This window comes from Actinia tenebrosa, unplaced genomic scaffold, assembly GCF_029948245.1.
Source record: "Actinia tenebrosa isolate PJP-AT-01 unplaced genomic scaffold, QUT_ActTen_1.0 PGA_scaffold13__45_contigs__length_12533684, whole genome shotgun sequence".
NCBI lineage: Eukaryota > Metazoa > Cnidaria > Anthozoa > Actiniaria > Actiniidae > Actinia > Actinia tenebrosa.
The window spans coordinates 11,097,570-11,115,826 of NW_028292573.1; the positions used below are offsets into that span (position 1 = coordinate 11,097,570).

The following is an 18,257-nucleotide window of genomic DNA, read 5'->3' on the forward strand; positions in this document are numbered from 1 at the left end:
AAACCCCCGCGATTGAAGCCAGAATTCTGCCGACTGATTGACTGTAATAATACTAATAAATATGTGAATTAAAATTCTAGAAATGCCTGGAGTTACAGCCCCAGCTGCTAAGGCAGCGTATGAGCCATTAATCTATGAACACGTCATTCAAATCCATATATGGGTACTCTTGCGCAAGAATGCACTTTTCGCGCGATGGAGAAGACAAAAAAAAAACCAAAGGCATTTTACAGTACATTTTTGGGAGTCAATTTTACTCCAAAAATGGAGTTGAAACAACGATGACAGAATGACTCCCTTTTTGGAGTAAAAATAACTTCACTATATTTAGAGTAAATATGACTCCCTGTGGAGAGTAATAACAACTATTTATGTGAGAGTTGAAATAACTCCCTTATGGGGTTCACTTGACTTCCTCTTTGGAGTAAAGACGACAATGACAGAATGACTCTCTTTGAGGAATTAAAATAACTCCATTATAAATAAGGTGTAATTGGCTTCCACAGGCAACCCAGTAATTACTCTTGACCACAGGGCGTCAAACGCAGTCTAACAGACTGATTCCTCAGAGGTTCAAAATGGGAAAACTACGTCGGATTATCGGCTTAACGCACATCCCTTCTCATGAGAATAACACGATAAAAATTATGGTCGTCATTTTGGTTGAAATGACAAAGAAACCAAAAGCAAATCTTATGTTTAACTCATCCAACATGGCGGCTATAACGTCACATGTTCGCCAAATGAAATTTTAAAAAAATGGCCTCAAGAGTCTTCATTTGACGTTTATCTATTCTCATGAGAATAAAAGGACAAAAGACATGGCTGCCTTGTTGGTTGACATGACAAAGAAACTAAGATCAAATCTTGTGTTCATGTCATCCAACATGGCGGCTATGACGTCACATGTAGAATAGTCTGGAAACTGGTAAATATATTCACGACTTCCTAGTCTGATACACTGTTAAATATGTTTGCATATAAATGAATTAATGCATCTCTAATAATTAATACATATTTTGCATCGTTATTTTAAACTATATAGTTCATTCAAATAGCCATATATAGTAATACTTAAGGATATTTTGGTGAAGCCGCACTTCCGGTGAATGCAAGATGGCGGCTCCTTACATATAATTCAGTCGAGCATATTTCGAGTAACTTCTAACGCAAATGTGTGCGTTTTTGCACGTTTTCCTTTTAAATCATAACAAGAAATGTTCTTTTACTCCTTAACTTGAGCGCTATACGTCAAATCAAAATATGGCGACCAATTTAAATAACTATTGTTCGGCACTGACAGCGACTGACTAGTCTCGTGTTCACTTGAAAACATCAAAGCGTTTTCACTTGTATGAGAGGCTAGTCAGTCGCTACTCAGTGCAGAACAATAGTTATTTAAATTGGTCGCCATATTTCAATTCAGTGTACTAATACTTGTGACAACTCATAGACTTTTATATTAAGTACTTGCTTCTATAGTCAATATTACTAGCTAGAGCATGCTTCTTTAAATTTGTGATAAATCCTGAAATCTCGATATAAAAATATTTCTGATAGAAAAATGTCTTTCCACAATAGAAAAGTATTGTTCTTAGATGACGTTTCCTCTCTAATTTTCCATTATAAGAGAGCATCTAGTACGAAATCTCCAATTTTCGATATACAAAACGTCCATTTTGTTTGGTAAAATCATTTCAGTGACTTGTCTTATTCATTCACTGCTGACCAATGATTTGCTGGTCTAGAGAAAGCAGTGTTCTTAAAGCAGACGTATTCCAAGACGCTCATGATTGCGGGCTGTTCTCGTCTTTGGTTGGTGTTCTTATGGTATTCAGCTCACGAATGATTGAAGCCTTCTCTGCTTCTAGGCTACCAACGTGTTTACGAAGAGACATCAGCTAAAAAAAAAGAAAACTATTTAAAAAATTAAACCGAGGTTCAAATTATTAAAGCTTATGATATTTTTTTGCGATGAAAACGTGACGTGAATTTACAAAAAAAGGTAAAAAAACAAAACAAAACAAAACAAAAACAAACAAACCAAAACCAAAAGCTAAAAAATACAGATTTTAATCGCAGAAGAAAATCTAAAATGTCGGGAAAAAAATTAATTAATTAACAGTTAATTAATTAAAATGTAATTAATTTCCCCCTGAAACTGTCCAATGTGTCTGATAATGACCCTGTAATCACGCTAATGTTGATAAATGATCATGGATATGATACTTTATAATTACCAAATAAATCACTACAACTGTATCCAAACACCAATAAGTCACGGTAAAACGCAGTTCAAGCCAAATAAAATAAAGGCAATTCAAAATTAAAAAAACGAAAAACGAGAAAACAAAAAAAAGTATAGGTTAAGTATAAATATATGTGCCATTCCAAAGTTGACCAAAAAACTGGGTCGCCCTCAGAGGGACTATTTTAAGGGACAAGTTTACAACATGGCGTTTATTCCGTCTCGGCCCTAAAACAGTCCCACGCACTGCTTGCCAATTCCACCCAGTCTTTCCCCTCAATTCTCGGAATGGTTAAAGTAACGTACACAGACTAGTTTACCTCTTCAGACAATCCATTATTCACTGGGGTTCTACCAAGTGACGCACTAGATCGGCTAGTTAACACCTCATTACTCGGGCTACTACCAGCATCTCGACTCAGAGTTGCACTCACGCGATTGGCATGCGTGCTGGTTATCCCGTCAGTTCTTGTACCATTAGGAAGACTCGACTTATCTAACAGATTATTCACTCTGTCCAATAGTGAGGTCGTCTTTCTAGATCTTGGTGTTGTGTCAGGCGTTCTTCTCAAGGTACTGTTCGGAGAGCCTGGGTTCGTGGATTGACTGTTTTCTAATATTGAGGCGTTGGAGGAATTCGTTGAGGCGTTCGGATCACAACTATCTTTTCGAAAAGCTTGATATTTTCTTTCAATTGTCTTTTTCTCTTTTTGTACATCTTTTAATATCGTTTCCAATTCTCTTATTTCGTTCCATATTTCTCTCTTATTACCCAGACTCCCTGGCGAACGAGTCTTTGTAACTGGTGTCCTTGATTGCTCATTTTTCCTCCTCTGATACTGAACTTCATTTTCAGAGCTTTCAAGACTGCATTTCAGAACTTTGTTTTCGCGTCTCAGCGCCTCGAGTTCGTCTTTGTAGCTACTTAACTTAGCACGATCCGTTGCTTGTTGTCGCTGCGATTCGTGTAGCTCCGTCAGTAGATTGCTGTTCGCGGTTTTTGCTTCCAACAAACTACTTTCCAGGTCTTCAACCTTCTTTTCTAAGCATATTACAACAGCATGATCAGCCTCGCTGCTGGCTTTCATCGCTTTGTTGTGTCTTTCTAGTTCATTGACTCGTATTTCTAAAGCCTCCAGCTCAGCTGCTGTAATTTTTTCCGCTAGGTTATCGTCAAGTCGACTTTCGTAAATATCAGCTTCATATGTTTTTTCTGTCAAACTAACTTGGATTTTCTTCAACTCGTCCTCAAGTGTACGATTTTCGTCGTCAAGTTCCAGACACTCTTTTTGCAACTCAAGGTTTTCATTTTGTAGTTCTCGAATTTGTTCTTCATATTCAACGCGCATTGACACCATTTCTTGTTCCAACACTTCTATCCTCTTTCCCAAGAACTCACTTTCTCCATTTTTCGTGGCGTAATCGTGCTTCATTGTTGTCAAGCCGTCTTCCATTCCTTCGATTTTTCCTTGTAACGTATGGTATTCCTGCTCGTAGCGTTTGCACGCTTCTAATTCTTGACTGAGTGTGAAGTTTTCCGCAGCAAGAGCGTCTAATTCTGCTCTCATTTGCTTAAGAATCCCACATTCGTCGTCGTCAAATTCATCTTGTGCATCCACGTGGAGAACCGATTCGTATTTCTTGACTTCTTCTGTCGCTATTTGAGCAATTGTTTCTTGGAGTTTCTCATGGACTTTGGCGGGAATTTCCTCAAGAGGTGTTCCTTCATAAGCCTGTTCAAGTCTCCTTTTCAGTATCTGTAAGGTATCAATTTTTGCTTGCTCAACTTGGAGTTTAAACTTCAGAGCCGTTTGCTCGATTGAGTTCAAGTACATCATGAACTGATCATTTTCATCATCAAAACTTATTGACCCAGTCGATTCGTTAGCTTCGTCATTGTCATTTAGTCCTTCCCCACAAGAAGCCCATGTTACAGTTTCTTTTGAGGAAATAGGATAGTCGAAGCCAGCCTTTTTAATCTCATCTAAATCTAAAACATTTCCCATATCATCGACAACTTCAGCTGCACAACCAGTCGTACAAGGAAACTCGGTCCTACTCAACTCGTTCGGTGAACTCGAGTCTTTAGGTAGAGCAAATACAGCGTCAAGTCCAGAAAAAGTTACTTGTTTTTCAGATTTTGGAGTCGACTGATTCGCTATTTCCTTGGTGCTTTCTTGCTGTACTTCGCCTCCAGCCAGACTGTTTAAGCGTTTATCAGCGTGTGAAGGCTTTGCTTCGTCGACTTCGGAATCGATGACGTCAACTTCGTGGCCATTTTCCATTGATTCAGATGCCTTATATTTGTCTTTGGTTTCCTGTTTCTCGAGTTGAGCAACATCAGAACCATTGACCTGCACGGGCATGGACGTTTCTGAGGATTCTTCGGTCTTGGAAGAAACTGAAGGCGAAGAATTTGAATCCTGTTTCTCTGTTAACGAGTCTGTTGCTTTGGCTTCCTCGCCGTTTAACCACGATTTATTTTGTGGGCCGCTTTGTAGCATATATCCTTGAACAGTATCTAACATTGATTCCAGAATATGCTTATCAACAGTACCGTAGATAGACTTAATATTATCGTCGCTTTTTCCACTGTTTACTACACTAGAATTCAGTTCATTCTCGTTGCAATCAATCCTTCTAGATGTGTCATCACTCGACATCACTTTGCTCTGACAGCTCAAACCAAATACGGGAGGCATTTCTTGATTCCCAGCCCTTGGTAATGGATGCTGCAAAAGAGAAATAAAACCTTAGACAAAAAACCCTTAGTAGAGCGATTCTATTACTTTAATTCATCAATCATGTAGCAGCGTCAGTTGGCATGAATTGGGTAGTCTTGCATAGACAGACTCTTCACCAAATGATACTAGATTCTTCTAGAGCATGAAGATGCATATTAACTATGTCTCTATATAATTTCAACGGATGACAAATTTCACCCGCCCCCACAACAATAAAAAACTCTTGAAAACCTCTCTTTTAACGATAAGAGGTTATCTATAATAGACCATTCTTGACATCTATATTTTAACTCTTATCATTCTGTCATGCTTGGCAGTCTGGCCAGTCTACGACAGGTGGGCAGCTAGCTAGACCCAGTCTTTCACGGTAGCATCATTACTATTCAAGCAGTAAATTCTTAGAATACTCCTGGCTCCAGACGAAAACATTTTTTGTATTAGCGTTGGATTTGTGACCCGTTAAGGCTGAACAGCACGGCAAATGAAATAGTGAACTAAGTATTTGCATCCAGTGACGTCACAATCATTAGAGAGTTTTAGATTGACGTTTTTTCTTCCCGCAAACGGCAAACGTGACCACGTTTTCATCGTTTTCCTGTATTTTACTTTACCTCTTTCATATCTTTCATATCACCAAAAAATATTTTTTTGTTTTTCTACTACTTGGATTTTTTTGCGATTCCTTTTCAGTTAAAAGAATTTTTGACTGATCAACTGACGTTACACGTTTGCCGTGAACGTCTATCTAAAACTCTCTATTAACATACTGCAAATTTTAAATTTAACCCAAATCGAAATATGGCCACCAATTTTAAATAATTATTGTTCTCGACTGGCTAGCCTCTCTTACATGTGAAAACGCTTTAATGTTTGTTATGCAAACACGAGGCTAGTCAATCCACCAAAATAGTTATTCAAGTTGTTGTCAGTCCACAACAATAGTTGCTCAAGTTTTTCAATGTGTTTTTTATAAATTTACTACGTTTTGTCCCCTTTGCATCCCATAATTCAAGATGGCCGCCGTATCAGTAAAAAGGTCTACACCTTTTCCTCTCTCTTTCAACTGTAAATTAAAATTCTTCTTGCTAACTCTTATTCGAGTTTTGTACTCTTATACACTCAATTGAAGAATCGTTGTCGGGTTCAGAAGCATAGAATATAGAAGCTGAGACCGAAATGGCACATAGGAAGTACGTTAATTAGAAGCATGCTGTGACCGGCGACCCGTGGCATCATCCACTGTTTTTAATACGCGTTTGGCATTCTAAACCGGCTGCATGGATGGCGCAAATGAATAAATTATAATATAATTATGTCATTTCCCATGTGCCATTTCGGTCTCAGCTTTGATGTTCTATGTTTCTGAACCCGACAACGATTCTTTAATTGAGTGTATACAATGGCAACGATTACAGTTGAATGATCAAATCTGAATAAAATCCCATCAAAATAATATCAAATTAACGCGCCTCGTTTATCAGAATAAATTCCATCGCCAAAAAAGGTTATAAGGTATTCTCATGTAATTAACAGCGCACTTAGGATATATAGCATTTCAAGTAAAGTAATTAAGTAAAGTAATGTTTCACGAGTACGTACGTGACAAATGTTCTACCAACTCACCAAGAATGTATTCGTGTTTGAGAAACTTTTGCTACCCAGAAATATTCACTTGGAAATGAGCAGTTGAAAGGCCGATAAACGTGCAAGATATAGGAACTATCACTTTAAGAGTATGACGGTTGTTTCCGCGTAGAGGAGGAGGTTGCAATTGTTATGAAACAAACCGAGTTGTTTTTATACTCATTTTCTTTGCGAAGTTAATTACTAGATCCACAATAATGTGGTCTGAAATAATAAAGATTTTATATTCAATCTATTTATGCTCGATTGAGTACCTGACCTAGTGGAACCATTCTCACGCTAAAAACCAATCGAAAAACAAAATCCGAAATACCTTGATCCACTTGTTGACCTAAAAACCTGCCAAAACTTTCCTTATTCAAAAACTAGGCATTTTGTTAAAATATCTAAAGACTTAACCACATTGGGGACTATTCTACGGGGGAACTAATGCCTGATATTGATTTAGGGATTATTTTTTATTTCATATTTCATGCTGAGGTGATCCGATTGTGAACATACGTCATTCGGTTTGTGCTTCGTGAGAAAATGTGTTGATTTGAAATCAATAAAAAATTGCAAAAACAGTATGTATAGTTATTGTACTAGTAAATCAGCCATTCTAAAAGTACATAAGTTTACACATCATCAGTATAACTAGCATTTAAACTATAGGAAAAATTATATCGATTCTAAGAATATGATTTATTAGGGAATGCAATTTTTGACTTACGAAGTCGAAGTAATATCCATATTGTGTTGATTTGTGACCATGTTTTGCGATTCCTCCTCAGCTATTGCTATTTTTCTCGAAGTTTGGTTAATCCTGTTATCCGTACAGCATAAACGAGAAATTTAAAGCCGTTTTCCAAAAGTATTTAGTTTTTCGGTTCGATGCAGTTTTGACTTGAAGTGAGAATAGTTCAAGTGTCTTGATGCAGGCGTTACTAGACTGCTTTGGTCATTAATCCTTTTTTGAAGGCAAGCACTTAAAGTCTTACTATATATAGTGTGGTAATGGATTTACTAAGCCGTTTACAGTATAAAATGATTTAATTGCATCTAATGACGCTTTTATTGGAACCAATATTTCCATGTATTTGTACTTGTATTTTATGCCAGGGCTCCCATTGATAGCAGACCTTTTATTAGTTCTGAAGGGACTACCCTGGCTTTATTTATTTATCAATGAAGGTTTCATTCTTCATTCTTTTCATATTGTGTCCGAGTTATTGTTATTACACATTCAGACTCGGAATATTAGAGTAGCCATGTTGGATGACAGAAACAATGGATCAATTGAAGTCAGACACGTTGGATGAAAGAGAAATAATTATTCAGTTGACGGCAGCCATGTTGGATGAGAAACAAGCTATGTTGGATGACATTAACGATGAATCGCTTGAATGCAGCTATAATGGAGGAATCGAGAAACGAAGTTACCAACAGGCAGCCATGTTGGATGGCTGGAAAGAAACGATCATGTACTGTCATCCAACATGGGAACCTTCCGTCTTACTTTATAACCTATACGTTAAGTCATTAAGCGGATTTTCAAATTCGGTTCTATTTGGCTTCTTGTTCTAAATATCTAAGTGAATTTAGAGGAAGAAAAACAAAAAGCAAAGCGACCGATCTCCATAAAGAATTGACACTATTCTAAAATTGACATGCACATGTCCCAAAAATATTCAAAAAACTACATTCGCACTTGAATAAATCTAGAAATCAGGAACGTGTCTTCTAATGTAAACATCCAGAGCTAAAAGACAAACGAGGGCTTTGTTTAAACTGGAAAGAATAGCTTGTTTATCTTAGCAGGTTTGTTTCAGTTGGACATCATGTCACGCTGAGATTCTAATCTGACCCACTCATTCAGTCATATCCTGGACAAGGCCCCTTTCGATTTAGTTTTAATTTGTTTACTTATAAAGTGTACAAGCATAGTGTTGTATGCCAGAGATAAGGAGAGGCATTTGCCGGACGAAGGTTATCGGAACATTCGCATGCGCATGCACAGAAATTGTTATATCGGAAGGCTAAAGAGTGCAAAATAGAAGATAAGTTCTTTGATAAGAAAAAATAAATATATGAATGACGCTTTGAAGAAGTTATGGTCTGAGTGTGAACATAGGACCGAGCACTGCAAAGCAAGGCGGCTAAGCTGTATGGAACACATGTGTAACGACATGACACACAGCACAACGTCACGGTACGAAATTGACACATTCTTCAACAATCGCAGTGCACAAGCAATTACTCAGCAAGTAAAAATACTCATGAAATTAAAGGTATATTTTACAACCCCCAATCCCTGGCGGGACCGTCTTCATTAAGGTTTACTCCACACGCACTACCACTGCATTGTCACTGCTTGTGCACACGACCGTCACAGATACGGTACGTATATGTCGGGAGTTTCTCATATTCATTCAAAATTCGTTCTTTCCAGCGCTCATGATTACGCGACTTCTTGTTAATCTAACAACGTGTGTATATTTTTGAAATACCTTGTTCGGTTTTGGCGTGAGAGGTTGGTAGTTGACGGCTTGGAGTTTTGCCTGGAGAGCCTAAGATAAACAAACAATCAAATCAATACAAGCTAATCTAACATCAACAGGCATCAAACTCGAAAGCCGTAAATTAAAGGAAAAATATAGACTAGGAACAACTGATAGTATAGGCTGAGCAATAAATCAGAAAATGCGCAAAATGCAATTTTAGAAAAATCATGCACCGAGTAAGAAATCCTTGGGGCACTGTGGTTATGCAATCTTAAAAAACACTTGGCTTCACCGCAGTTTTCCTTTCGTTTTCCAAGATCAACTTTCGATGAAGTAGCAAAATTGGCCATTCTATGCAAAATTTGAACTTTCAATACGTTCCTAAAAAGAATACCAACTTACAAATCTACGATATGCATTCCAATACTCTTCAGGTTCTCTTCACAAAGCCGTCTGAACGAGTCAAGTATACAGTATTCGACACATTAACCTTAACTTTTTGATCCATCAAAACACATACTCGTCCTTATTTGGACAGCCAACGTCATTGAAAAGTCTCGAACTATAAACCCTACTAATTATACTTCAAGCGTGACTGTCATATTTAGACAAAATGCCATACGAATTTATATGAAATGCATGAATCAAGATAAATTAAACTATTTTTTTTGAAAAACTCGTTAAGGTTCATGAAATCTTTGGAAGCGTTTCTTTTGGAAGCCACTGAGATATTACAGTGCATTTTGAGTTTCATAGTTATACGGATGAACAAAGATAGTTAACCTGCTGTTAGATAACGAGTGAATGTATAGCCCACAAATCCGTATGCTAGCATGTTCTTGTAATGAAAACATTATTGACCATGAATAGGAAAGAGTTATTAGAGTTGTAACTAAATACCTGAATGGCTTCATGCGATTTGGTTTGCTGTTCTACAAGGTTCTTGAGGGTCGTCGGAGACACTGAAGCGGAAACGAATTGAATGTTCTAGATTAGGATTGTTGGTTCGCGTTTAATACTTAGGTAAACGGGAAGTTCTATAGTCAAGAAAATTCTTGGTTTGCAATCAATCCCAAGAGAGCACAATAACAAAAGGGATGTCCGCCATGTTGGAAGATATAACAAAAGAATTCATTGAAAAATCTTTTGTCAAATTCTTCCAACATGGCGGCTATGACGTCTATTGCAAACGAAGAATGCCAGACGCGGAGACTTGAGATAAGACAATTAGAGTTATGTAAGTTATAATTAATGCCTTTATTAATAGAATTTGATGTAAAGACACAAAACACAAAAAGAAAAGAAAAAATAATCGCACTACAAGCAAAACTGCATATTAGTCCCTAGGGTTTTACATTACTTCATTGTAATACGTATTAGTCCCTAGGGTTTACAGTACTTCATTTTAATACGTATTAGTCCCTAAGGCTTTATAGTATTTCACTGTAATACACTTATAGTGAGTCATTAAACTGATGATGGACGATGGATATCGTCCGAAATATCTTACTCAAAAAACTTCTAGTCATTCTTTTCGTATATAAACTTTTGGCCCAAAGAAACATATTCACAAAACTGAGAAAGAGATAAGAAAAAAATAAGACTCATTTGGGTTTTACTAAAAATAATAATAATAATAATGATAATAATAATAATAATAATGATAACAAATAATGATAATAAATAATAATAATAATAATAAATAATAATAATAATAAAAAGAAAAAAGAAAAAGAAAAAAGAAAAACTACTGGCATTTTACCAAAAATGTAAAGAATAACCGCTTCAAGAAATACTTGAAGACGCAAAATGTTTAGGAAATGGAAGAGCAGAACAGACGTCAAAAAGGAGAGGTCTATCATTTTGGCATTTTGGTGGCAGCAGGATATACCCTCCCCTCCCCCCCTTGTTACCTCTGGGTCCACTCATTACTACTTACAAGGTGATTCCTGATGTCCATTGACAGGTCTAGGCGGGGTTTGTAGCACGTGGAGAGGAGATTTGGCTGGTGTGGTTTGAGGGGTTCGTTGCTTGATGGGAGAACCCCCGCCTTTATAGCAGTCTTCTCCTTTCTTCTCACACACCTGAAGGAATCAATCCGAATCAATCAATCAATCAGTCATTCAGTCAGTCAGTCAGTCATTCAGTAAATTATTCAGTAAGTCATTCATTCATTCATTCATTCATGTATTCAGTCAGTCATTCAGTCAATCAGTCATTCATTCATTCAGTCAGTCAATCAGTCAGTGGGTCAGTCAGTCAGTCAGTCAGTCATTCAGTCAGTCATTCATTCATTCATTCAGTCAGTCAATCATTCAGTCAGGTCAATCAGTCAGTGGGTCAGTCAGTCAGTCAAGTCAGTCATTCAGTCAGTCATTCATTCATTCATTTATTCATTCATTCATTCATTCCTTCATTCAGTCAGTCATTCAGTCAGTCATTCAGTCAGTCAGTCAATCAGTCAGTCAGTCAGTCAGTCATTCAGTCAGTCAGTCAGTCAGTCAGTCAGTCAGTCAGTCAGTCAGTCAGTCAGTCAGTCAGTCAGTCAGTCAAAACGATTACGCTCTATCGTCGAAACCTAATTTGCAGCGCAATTTTAGGAAAAGAAAATAGATAGGACGTAGTGTGTCTGGGTATTTCCCGCCAAAAATACCGTTCATTTTGTGACAGAGAACAATAAACTGTGTTAGGATGGAACAACCTGGGTTTGTCTTGCATCGTTGTTTTTATGATAAGGATGTTTTGTTCAGTGAACTCACTTTTCTACGAAGGATAGCAAGATAGATAAGCAAGGTGTACTCATCTATTGTACCGTTAAGTAACCGCAATGGGCTGGTGATAAAAAACAAAACAAATAAACTTAATAAAACAAAACAAAACAAGATAAGCAAAATTTAGAAAAATAGGCGATATGCAAAGGGAATAAGCAAATATGCAAGCAAGTAGGCAAGGAAGCTACAAAGCCAGCCATTCAGCCAGCACTAACTAAACAAGTAGGCAAGGAAACTACAAAGCCAGCCATTCAGCCAGCACTAACTAAACAAGTAGGTAAGAAAACTACAAAGCCAACCAGTCAGCCAGCACCAACTAAACAAGTAGGTAAGGAAGCTACAAAGCCAGCCAGTCACCCACCACTAACTAAACAAGTAGGCAAGGAAGCTACAAAGCCAGCCAGTCACCCACCACTAACTAAACAAGTAGGCAAGGAAGCTACAAAGCCAGTCAGCACATAAGAAAGCAAGAAAGCAAACAACAAGCATGGAAGCCACTAAGCAACCACAAGCAAACGAGAAAATTTGAAGAAAAGAAAATAAAGAAATAAGAAGATAACAAATAAGCAAGTAGAAGCCCCAAAACAAAACAGTTTCAAGATAGTTGACAATGCTTACCGCGTAGAATGTCTGCTAGGTCGCATCATGTATGTCTTCCTAACTACACCCAGTTCAAGGCGCACGATACGCTGGTTGACTGATATATATAAATTGCATGTGTTTTTCATACCTTAAGATACAACTTGGAACACCCAACTGGGAGTCTGCAGCCTCTAAAAGTCCTTTGAGAACGTTATTATCTGGAGACTATCAACCAAATTAAGCATGACATACAATGAGTAACATAACACTGAAAATATTCTAGACAAGCTGTAAGTGAGACGGCTGTCTCTATCGAGCCTGGATCATAAGTAATATAAGTACAGGGTGACCTGGATACCAACTAAAATAAGGACAGTTCACTGAATGTTAGCTTTTGATAAACATCTTGGCGAGTAGCCAGTACTTCGCTAGTCTTGGTGAATCTTTTAGTACTTAGTATGAGTTCGTCAGTTTTCCGTAACGATTTTTTCAGAGCATCACAAAGGTGATAAAAGTTTCAGTTTAGCCTTTTTTAACAAGTTTGCACGGAAGGCGCAAAACACACGACTGAGGTTGTTTTCCATACCATTGTTTTCATTGCTACGCGATATTCAAGACAAAAGTCGTGGCATCTGAGGGAAATTTGGCAATAGACTTTCGTTAATCAAATAAATAGTTAGAATACCAGCGTAAAGGTACTTTATAACCATGAGAAAGTGCACTGGAAACTTGACTTAGGCCACGAGTGCGAGAGAACCAATCATTTTAGTCAAACTCAACTAGTTGTCAAATATATAGATGAAAACGAGTTTTGGATTCAAGTTAAATTTAATGTTTTGGTTTTCAAAGCCGGCACTTTTCGCTACTAGTAGGCTATAACGTAGAGCCTCGAGTAGTAGCTCATCCAATCAGAACGCAGCATTGATGAAAGACCACTTGTTGGATTTGACTACAATGGTATTTGATTGACAGCAGTCTATTGGGTCGTATAGTCCCGATTTTCCTCAGAGATCTTCCGCAAAGGTGTGGCGAATCGTAGGTTGGTAGTACCTTGATTTGGCTGTCGGCAGTGTTAGTAACAGAACAGTACTTTGAAATAAGTCGTGAAAGAAGAACACCATTCTGGAAGCTGCAAATTAAAACAATATAAATTTTATTTCGAAAAACAAAAACAAAAAGAAAGGAAAGAAAATAAATGAGTAAAATAAAATGATATTAGAAGAGAAGTGCGTAGAAGAGACAAGGGAAGAAATATGGCGGGAAACGAAAACGAAGGTTGGCGAAGGTTCTGTTACATGTTGCTTACTAAGCTAAGAATGTATTATATTCACATGTAAATAATGTCAGCACAGAAGAAAAATGGCGGGAAAGGAAAAAAAAGGTTGGTGAAGGTTCTGTTACATGTTGCTTACTAAGCTAAGAATGTATTATATTCACATGTAAATATTGTCAGCACAGAAGAAAATATGCCGGACAAAGTTTAGGAAAATTCCATAAAACATTCAAATCACCCATAGTGCAACTCGGGCGTGGTATAGAACATGTCACATGCAACAAAACCTACACCAACCGTTTTTAAAAAAGTGTTCATTAAATGATAGTCGAGTTTAAATGCGCAAGCTTCGAGCATATAGCCGCAGCTACTTACCATTCAACGAAGTTTCCCTTGGGTTCCAGGTTCACATCAGGAAGTTCTCTTGCAAACCATTCCAATAAGAATCTCTTACCCATGCTTACTGAACGCTGATAGGCTGCTCGATCTGTCAATCGCAAAGCAAGAACGAAATGCACGAAAATTATCTCTAACATTTAGGTCACGTGTGAATTGCTTGAGATGCGCGCTCAATGAAGTAAAGGCCAGATACTCGATTATATTGTGGCGTGCAACATTACTCATTGGTGAGTATATTTCCCTACACATTTCTTCCCTATTATTTTTAGAAAGTTCCTTTGTGTTTTTACACCTCTGCACGCAAGAGTTGTGTCCAGTGTTGCTCCAGACGCTCTTGCGCCATAACATAACAGAACATCCCATCAACTTCTAACCGTTTTCCCCCAAATTTTCTTAAAAAACTACTTTATACAAAGCCATTACATAATTGTGCCGATTGTATACCTCTGGGACGATTGCACATCCGTCAACTTGTCTCAAATTGTGCCCAATCCTTTCTTGGGGGCTACTTTAGCTCAACTGTTTGAGGCAACCACGAAATTGTTCTGGTTGTAGATCTAAGCAATGGTTGTGTGCAACGTTGCTTCAAACGCTTTACTCTCAACCCCAAAGCCCTGTCAATCCTACTGCGCATACTCGATAAATTGCCAGAGACCCTGGGAGAACCCTAGCATGCAGTAGCCAGAAATGAGACTACCTGGTATGTGATTCTCAACTTTGGTATTTTGTTGAGCATGTGCAGTAGGAATGACAGGGCTCTGTTATTGAGAGTGCCAGACTTTTTTTGTTTATTCAGTACACATCCTTCATCAACCTCTTTCCATTTCTTCCCAATCCTAAAAGTGAGTAGTATTATACTTACTATGACTGTGGATATCAAAGTTAAGTATGATAAGCCACAACAAGTCTAGGATTGCTTTAAGATCACCAGATGCAATATCTGAAACCATGCAAATACAAAAGAATTGGAATAGGAAGTAAAGCAAAATATTCTTGCAGAAATAGACTGTTTTCTCAAGGTTGTGCGCTCACCCAAATTTAAGGAACTTGAAGGGGCCACAATACCAGAACACAAGCTTTATGATGAGTATTATCATGCATTGCTATGAATTTTTTTTTTTGATAAGAATTCATAAAATTATTATTTTCCTCTTTAAATATAAAACTGTCTTCTCAATTTTACAGAATTTGCATTTTTCAGTTTTGTGGCCTGTCAAGTTGGATGCGCCTGAGAAAACTGTCTATTGGAACTTTCTACCACATCATACATTAATCATTGATATTATTATTATTATTAGTCTTGCAGTTTAGTTTAGTCTAAACTAACAGGCATCACCTTCAGAAGTGCTATGAAATTCCCAGGATTTGCAGAAGTAAGAGAAAAAAAGAAGGAAAAAGTTCCTTCGATAAATGAGTGGGCAGACATTCAGCTTGCACATGGCCAGAGAAAAGAGGGTGGGGGGGGGGGGGGTGTATGCAGGAGCAATCAACAATGCACCCACCTTGGTTAAGGCCCTGTACAGTTCTGTTTTCATTTACCTTTGATATAAGTATCACTTTCAGTAATCTCAATTCCTCTTTCTTGCATATAGTTAATAGCCTGGTCTATTGTTGAGTGGTACTTCACATTATTGCTACTTGATTCCTGCTGGAAATCAAGAATCAATACTTAAAAGAAATCAAAAATTTGTGGAAGTGTTCATAGTAGAGCATGTAGTACAGTAACCACAGGTAACTCAAAACAGAATTAGGAAATTGGTCAACATAAATTTCTGAGAACATGGTGGATTTTGTATGGTCTACTTTTGGTACTAACAAATTCTTTTGTTAGCCATGTGGTATATAGACAAAGTGGAGGCCCCTCATCTTGAACCCCCATATCAAACTTTCTCTTTCTTGAACTTAAAACATATCCCATGGACAAGCATCACAATAATTTACTGTAGATATCTCAAAGCCCCTGATATTTTAAACCTATTTCCTTGTCACCAGGAAGTTATCTCCCCCAGGAAGTTTAGCTAACCACTGTAGTGTTGTTTGTACCTAAGGTAGACCATAATGCGTGTGCTTTATAAGAGTACACATCACCCACGTACACTTTCAGTTGCCTCATTCCTATCTAAAATAATGGTTATTGTAATTTGTATTTTATAAATAAAATTAAACACTGGCTGGCTGTGCTGAGTTTTAAAGCTCTTGGGTATTGGCAGAACACTCAAGAAGTGTCTAGAAGCACTGCACTACACAAAATGCTTCTCCTAACCAACTTCTCTCATGTCTTGCCAACTGGCAGTTTATAACTGCCCACAGTATGTGTGCACTTTTTCTATTTCTTCAATGTCGTACGAACCTCTTTGCTGGCAAACAAAGAATCACAGCCAGTAGTCTTCTCAATTAACTGACAAAAAACACAGCCATCTTTAAGTGATTCTTTCAGGTTTGAAATTTTAGATGAGCTGTCATGAATGCAACTGTTCACCCAGGACAAATAAACCTGCAATAAGAAAAGATTAAAGAGTATTTGTAATTAATAATTTTGAAATGAAAATGTCTTTTTGCAGATGAAAGTGAATATGGTTTCGAAGACCTAGTACTTTATTTTTTTGCTTTTTATCTGTTTTCTTTTATTCTTTTAATATCTTTTCTGTTTCCCTTTCATTTTGTCTTCTTTTAACTTTCTATCATTGTTTTTTTTTTTTTTTTTTATCATTGTTTTTTACAAGAAATTCTTTGTTTACGAAAGATTCATACTCGTCATCATTCATGTCGTTATCGTTTATGCTAGATTATTGCTAAACTCATAATTAGAAAAACAAATCTTTATTCAAACATTAAGATCCAAGATAATATAACTAGAGCTGCTACGGAGGTGAATCACAATCAATCAAAAACATAGAATATATTATACTAATGAAATAAAAACATACGTTTGTATTTAGATGACTGACTAATTTGCGTTATTAACAGGAGGAAAATCGGGTAAAAGTCACTGGCTTTTGTTTTTAAAAGTATCACGCTGAATAGAAAAAATGTCGAATTATACAAACAAATGCTAAGTGTTTGGGCGCCATTTTTTGAATAAACATCAGAGAACGAAGCTATAAGAGTCTAAGACATGTAACCTTGATTTAAGACTCAAAAAGTTTCAAAACAGCTTGAATAAAGTTGAATAAACGCCTTACCTCAGACACAGTATGGTTGAGGCTGTCATTTGAAGCCATGAATGACCAAACCAAACCACGCTCTACTTAATTAGCTTGCATTGGTATATTTGTGTCCGTTGGATCAGTACCACAGATGTGGTGAACAAAATTGGAACAAAATCATCACGCGAAAAGAATTTCCAACATCCACAAACCAACGATCCTCCACTAAAGCACACTGCTAACTTTTGTCTTGGTTTCCACGGTGTCTATTAAGGAAATACCAAGAAGTTGTAAACAGATACTCTGGTAGTTAGAATATTCGACTCTGATCTGGAGTCGTTGACATCCGTGTAAATTTGACACGGGGTGACACGGTTGACTGGACACTAATTAATTCACAGGTACATGGGGTCATCGTGACGTATGTAAAAGATTCGATTTTAAAATTCATAATAAATTCATCATAATAAATTATCTTAAATGCGAAGCTTAAGGCAGAAGAATGTCACAAATTCAATCGGGAAAAAGTGTGATCTTTCTTTTGAATTTTCATTTCACCCTTCAAGATCCATTGATAGGAAAAATAAAATAAATTAATCATTAAATGTTTTGCGTATACCAACAAGGGCTAAAAAGCTAAAAAACTAAAAAAATATAAATAAATAATTATAAAATAACTGAAATAAACAAATTAAAAGAAAAAAAGAACCGAAAGAAAGAAAAAAAGAAGGAAGAAAAAAGAAAGAAAGAAAGGAAGGAAGAAAGATAGAAAGATAGAAAGAAAGGAAGAAAGAAAGAAAGAGAAAGAAAGAAACAGCAATGAACCAAACGACAACCAAGTGAAGGTGTGGCAGTCACATGGCTAAAAAATTAACACACGGCACAAACCATTCAGGCCCTTCGCTAGGGGTGGTACAATGTTTCGAATGAACCCCCCTCTAAGATCCAATAGCGCAATAAGTATAAG

General features: G+C 37.0%; 1 protein-coding gene across 2 annotated transcripts; it reads right to left on the minus strand.

Moving 5' to 3' along the window:
- Nucleotides 1–919: 919 nt before the first annotated feature.
- Nucleotides 920–17,626, minus strand: LOC116293168 (uncharacterized). 2 transcript variants are annotated; one of them, XM_089028844.1, is made up of 13 exons: nucleotides 17,327–17,626; nucleotides 16,495–16,638; nucleotides 15,684–15,789; nucleotides 15,007–15,084; nucleotides 14,121–14,232; nucleotides 13,523–13,601; nucleotides 12,621–12,697; nucleotides 11,879–11,951; nucleotides 11,059–11,203; nucleotides 10,020–10,081; nucleotides 9,126–9,185; nucleotides 2,569–4,980; nucleotides 920–1,901 (listed from the first exon to the last, which is right to left on the minus strand). In XM_089028844.1, exons 1-13 carry the CDS (start codon nucleotides 17,363–17,365, stop codon nucleotides 1,788–1,790), a joined length of 3,501 nt encoding a protein of 1,166 aa, XP_088884970.1. In that variant the 5' UTR covers nucleotides 17,366–17,626; the 3' UTR covers nucleotides 920–1,787. The 2 variants fall into 2 exon arrangements, with proteins under 2 accessions (XP_088884970.1, XP_088884969.1); XM_089028843.1 differs by having other exon boundaries at nucleotides 15,684–15,792.
- Between the last annotated feature and the right edge of the window lie 631 nt (nucleotides 17,627–18,257).

What these genes read in the sequence shown, in the direction of transcription:
- LOC116293168 (XM_089028843.1), bottom strand. Translation starts at nt 17,365, where the DNA reads ATGGCTTCAAATGACAGCCTCAACCATACTGTGTCTGAG. An exon ending in CTTTGATATCCACAGTCATA is followed by an intron (nt 14,233 to 15,006) that starts GTAAGTATAATA and finishes TGCGATTGACAG; the next exon opens with ATCGAGCAGCCTATCAGCGT. An exon ending in CTGCCGACAGCCAAATCAAG is followed by an intron (nt 12,698 to 13,522) that starts GTACTACCAACC and finishes TTTGGTTGATAG; the next exon opens with TCTCCAGATAATAACGTTCT.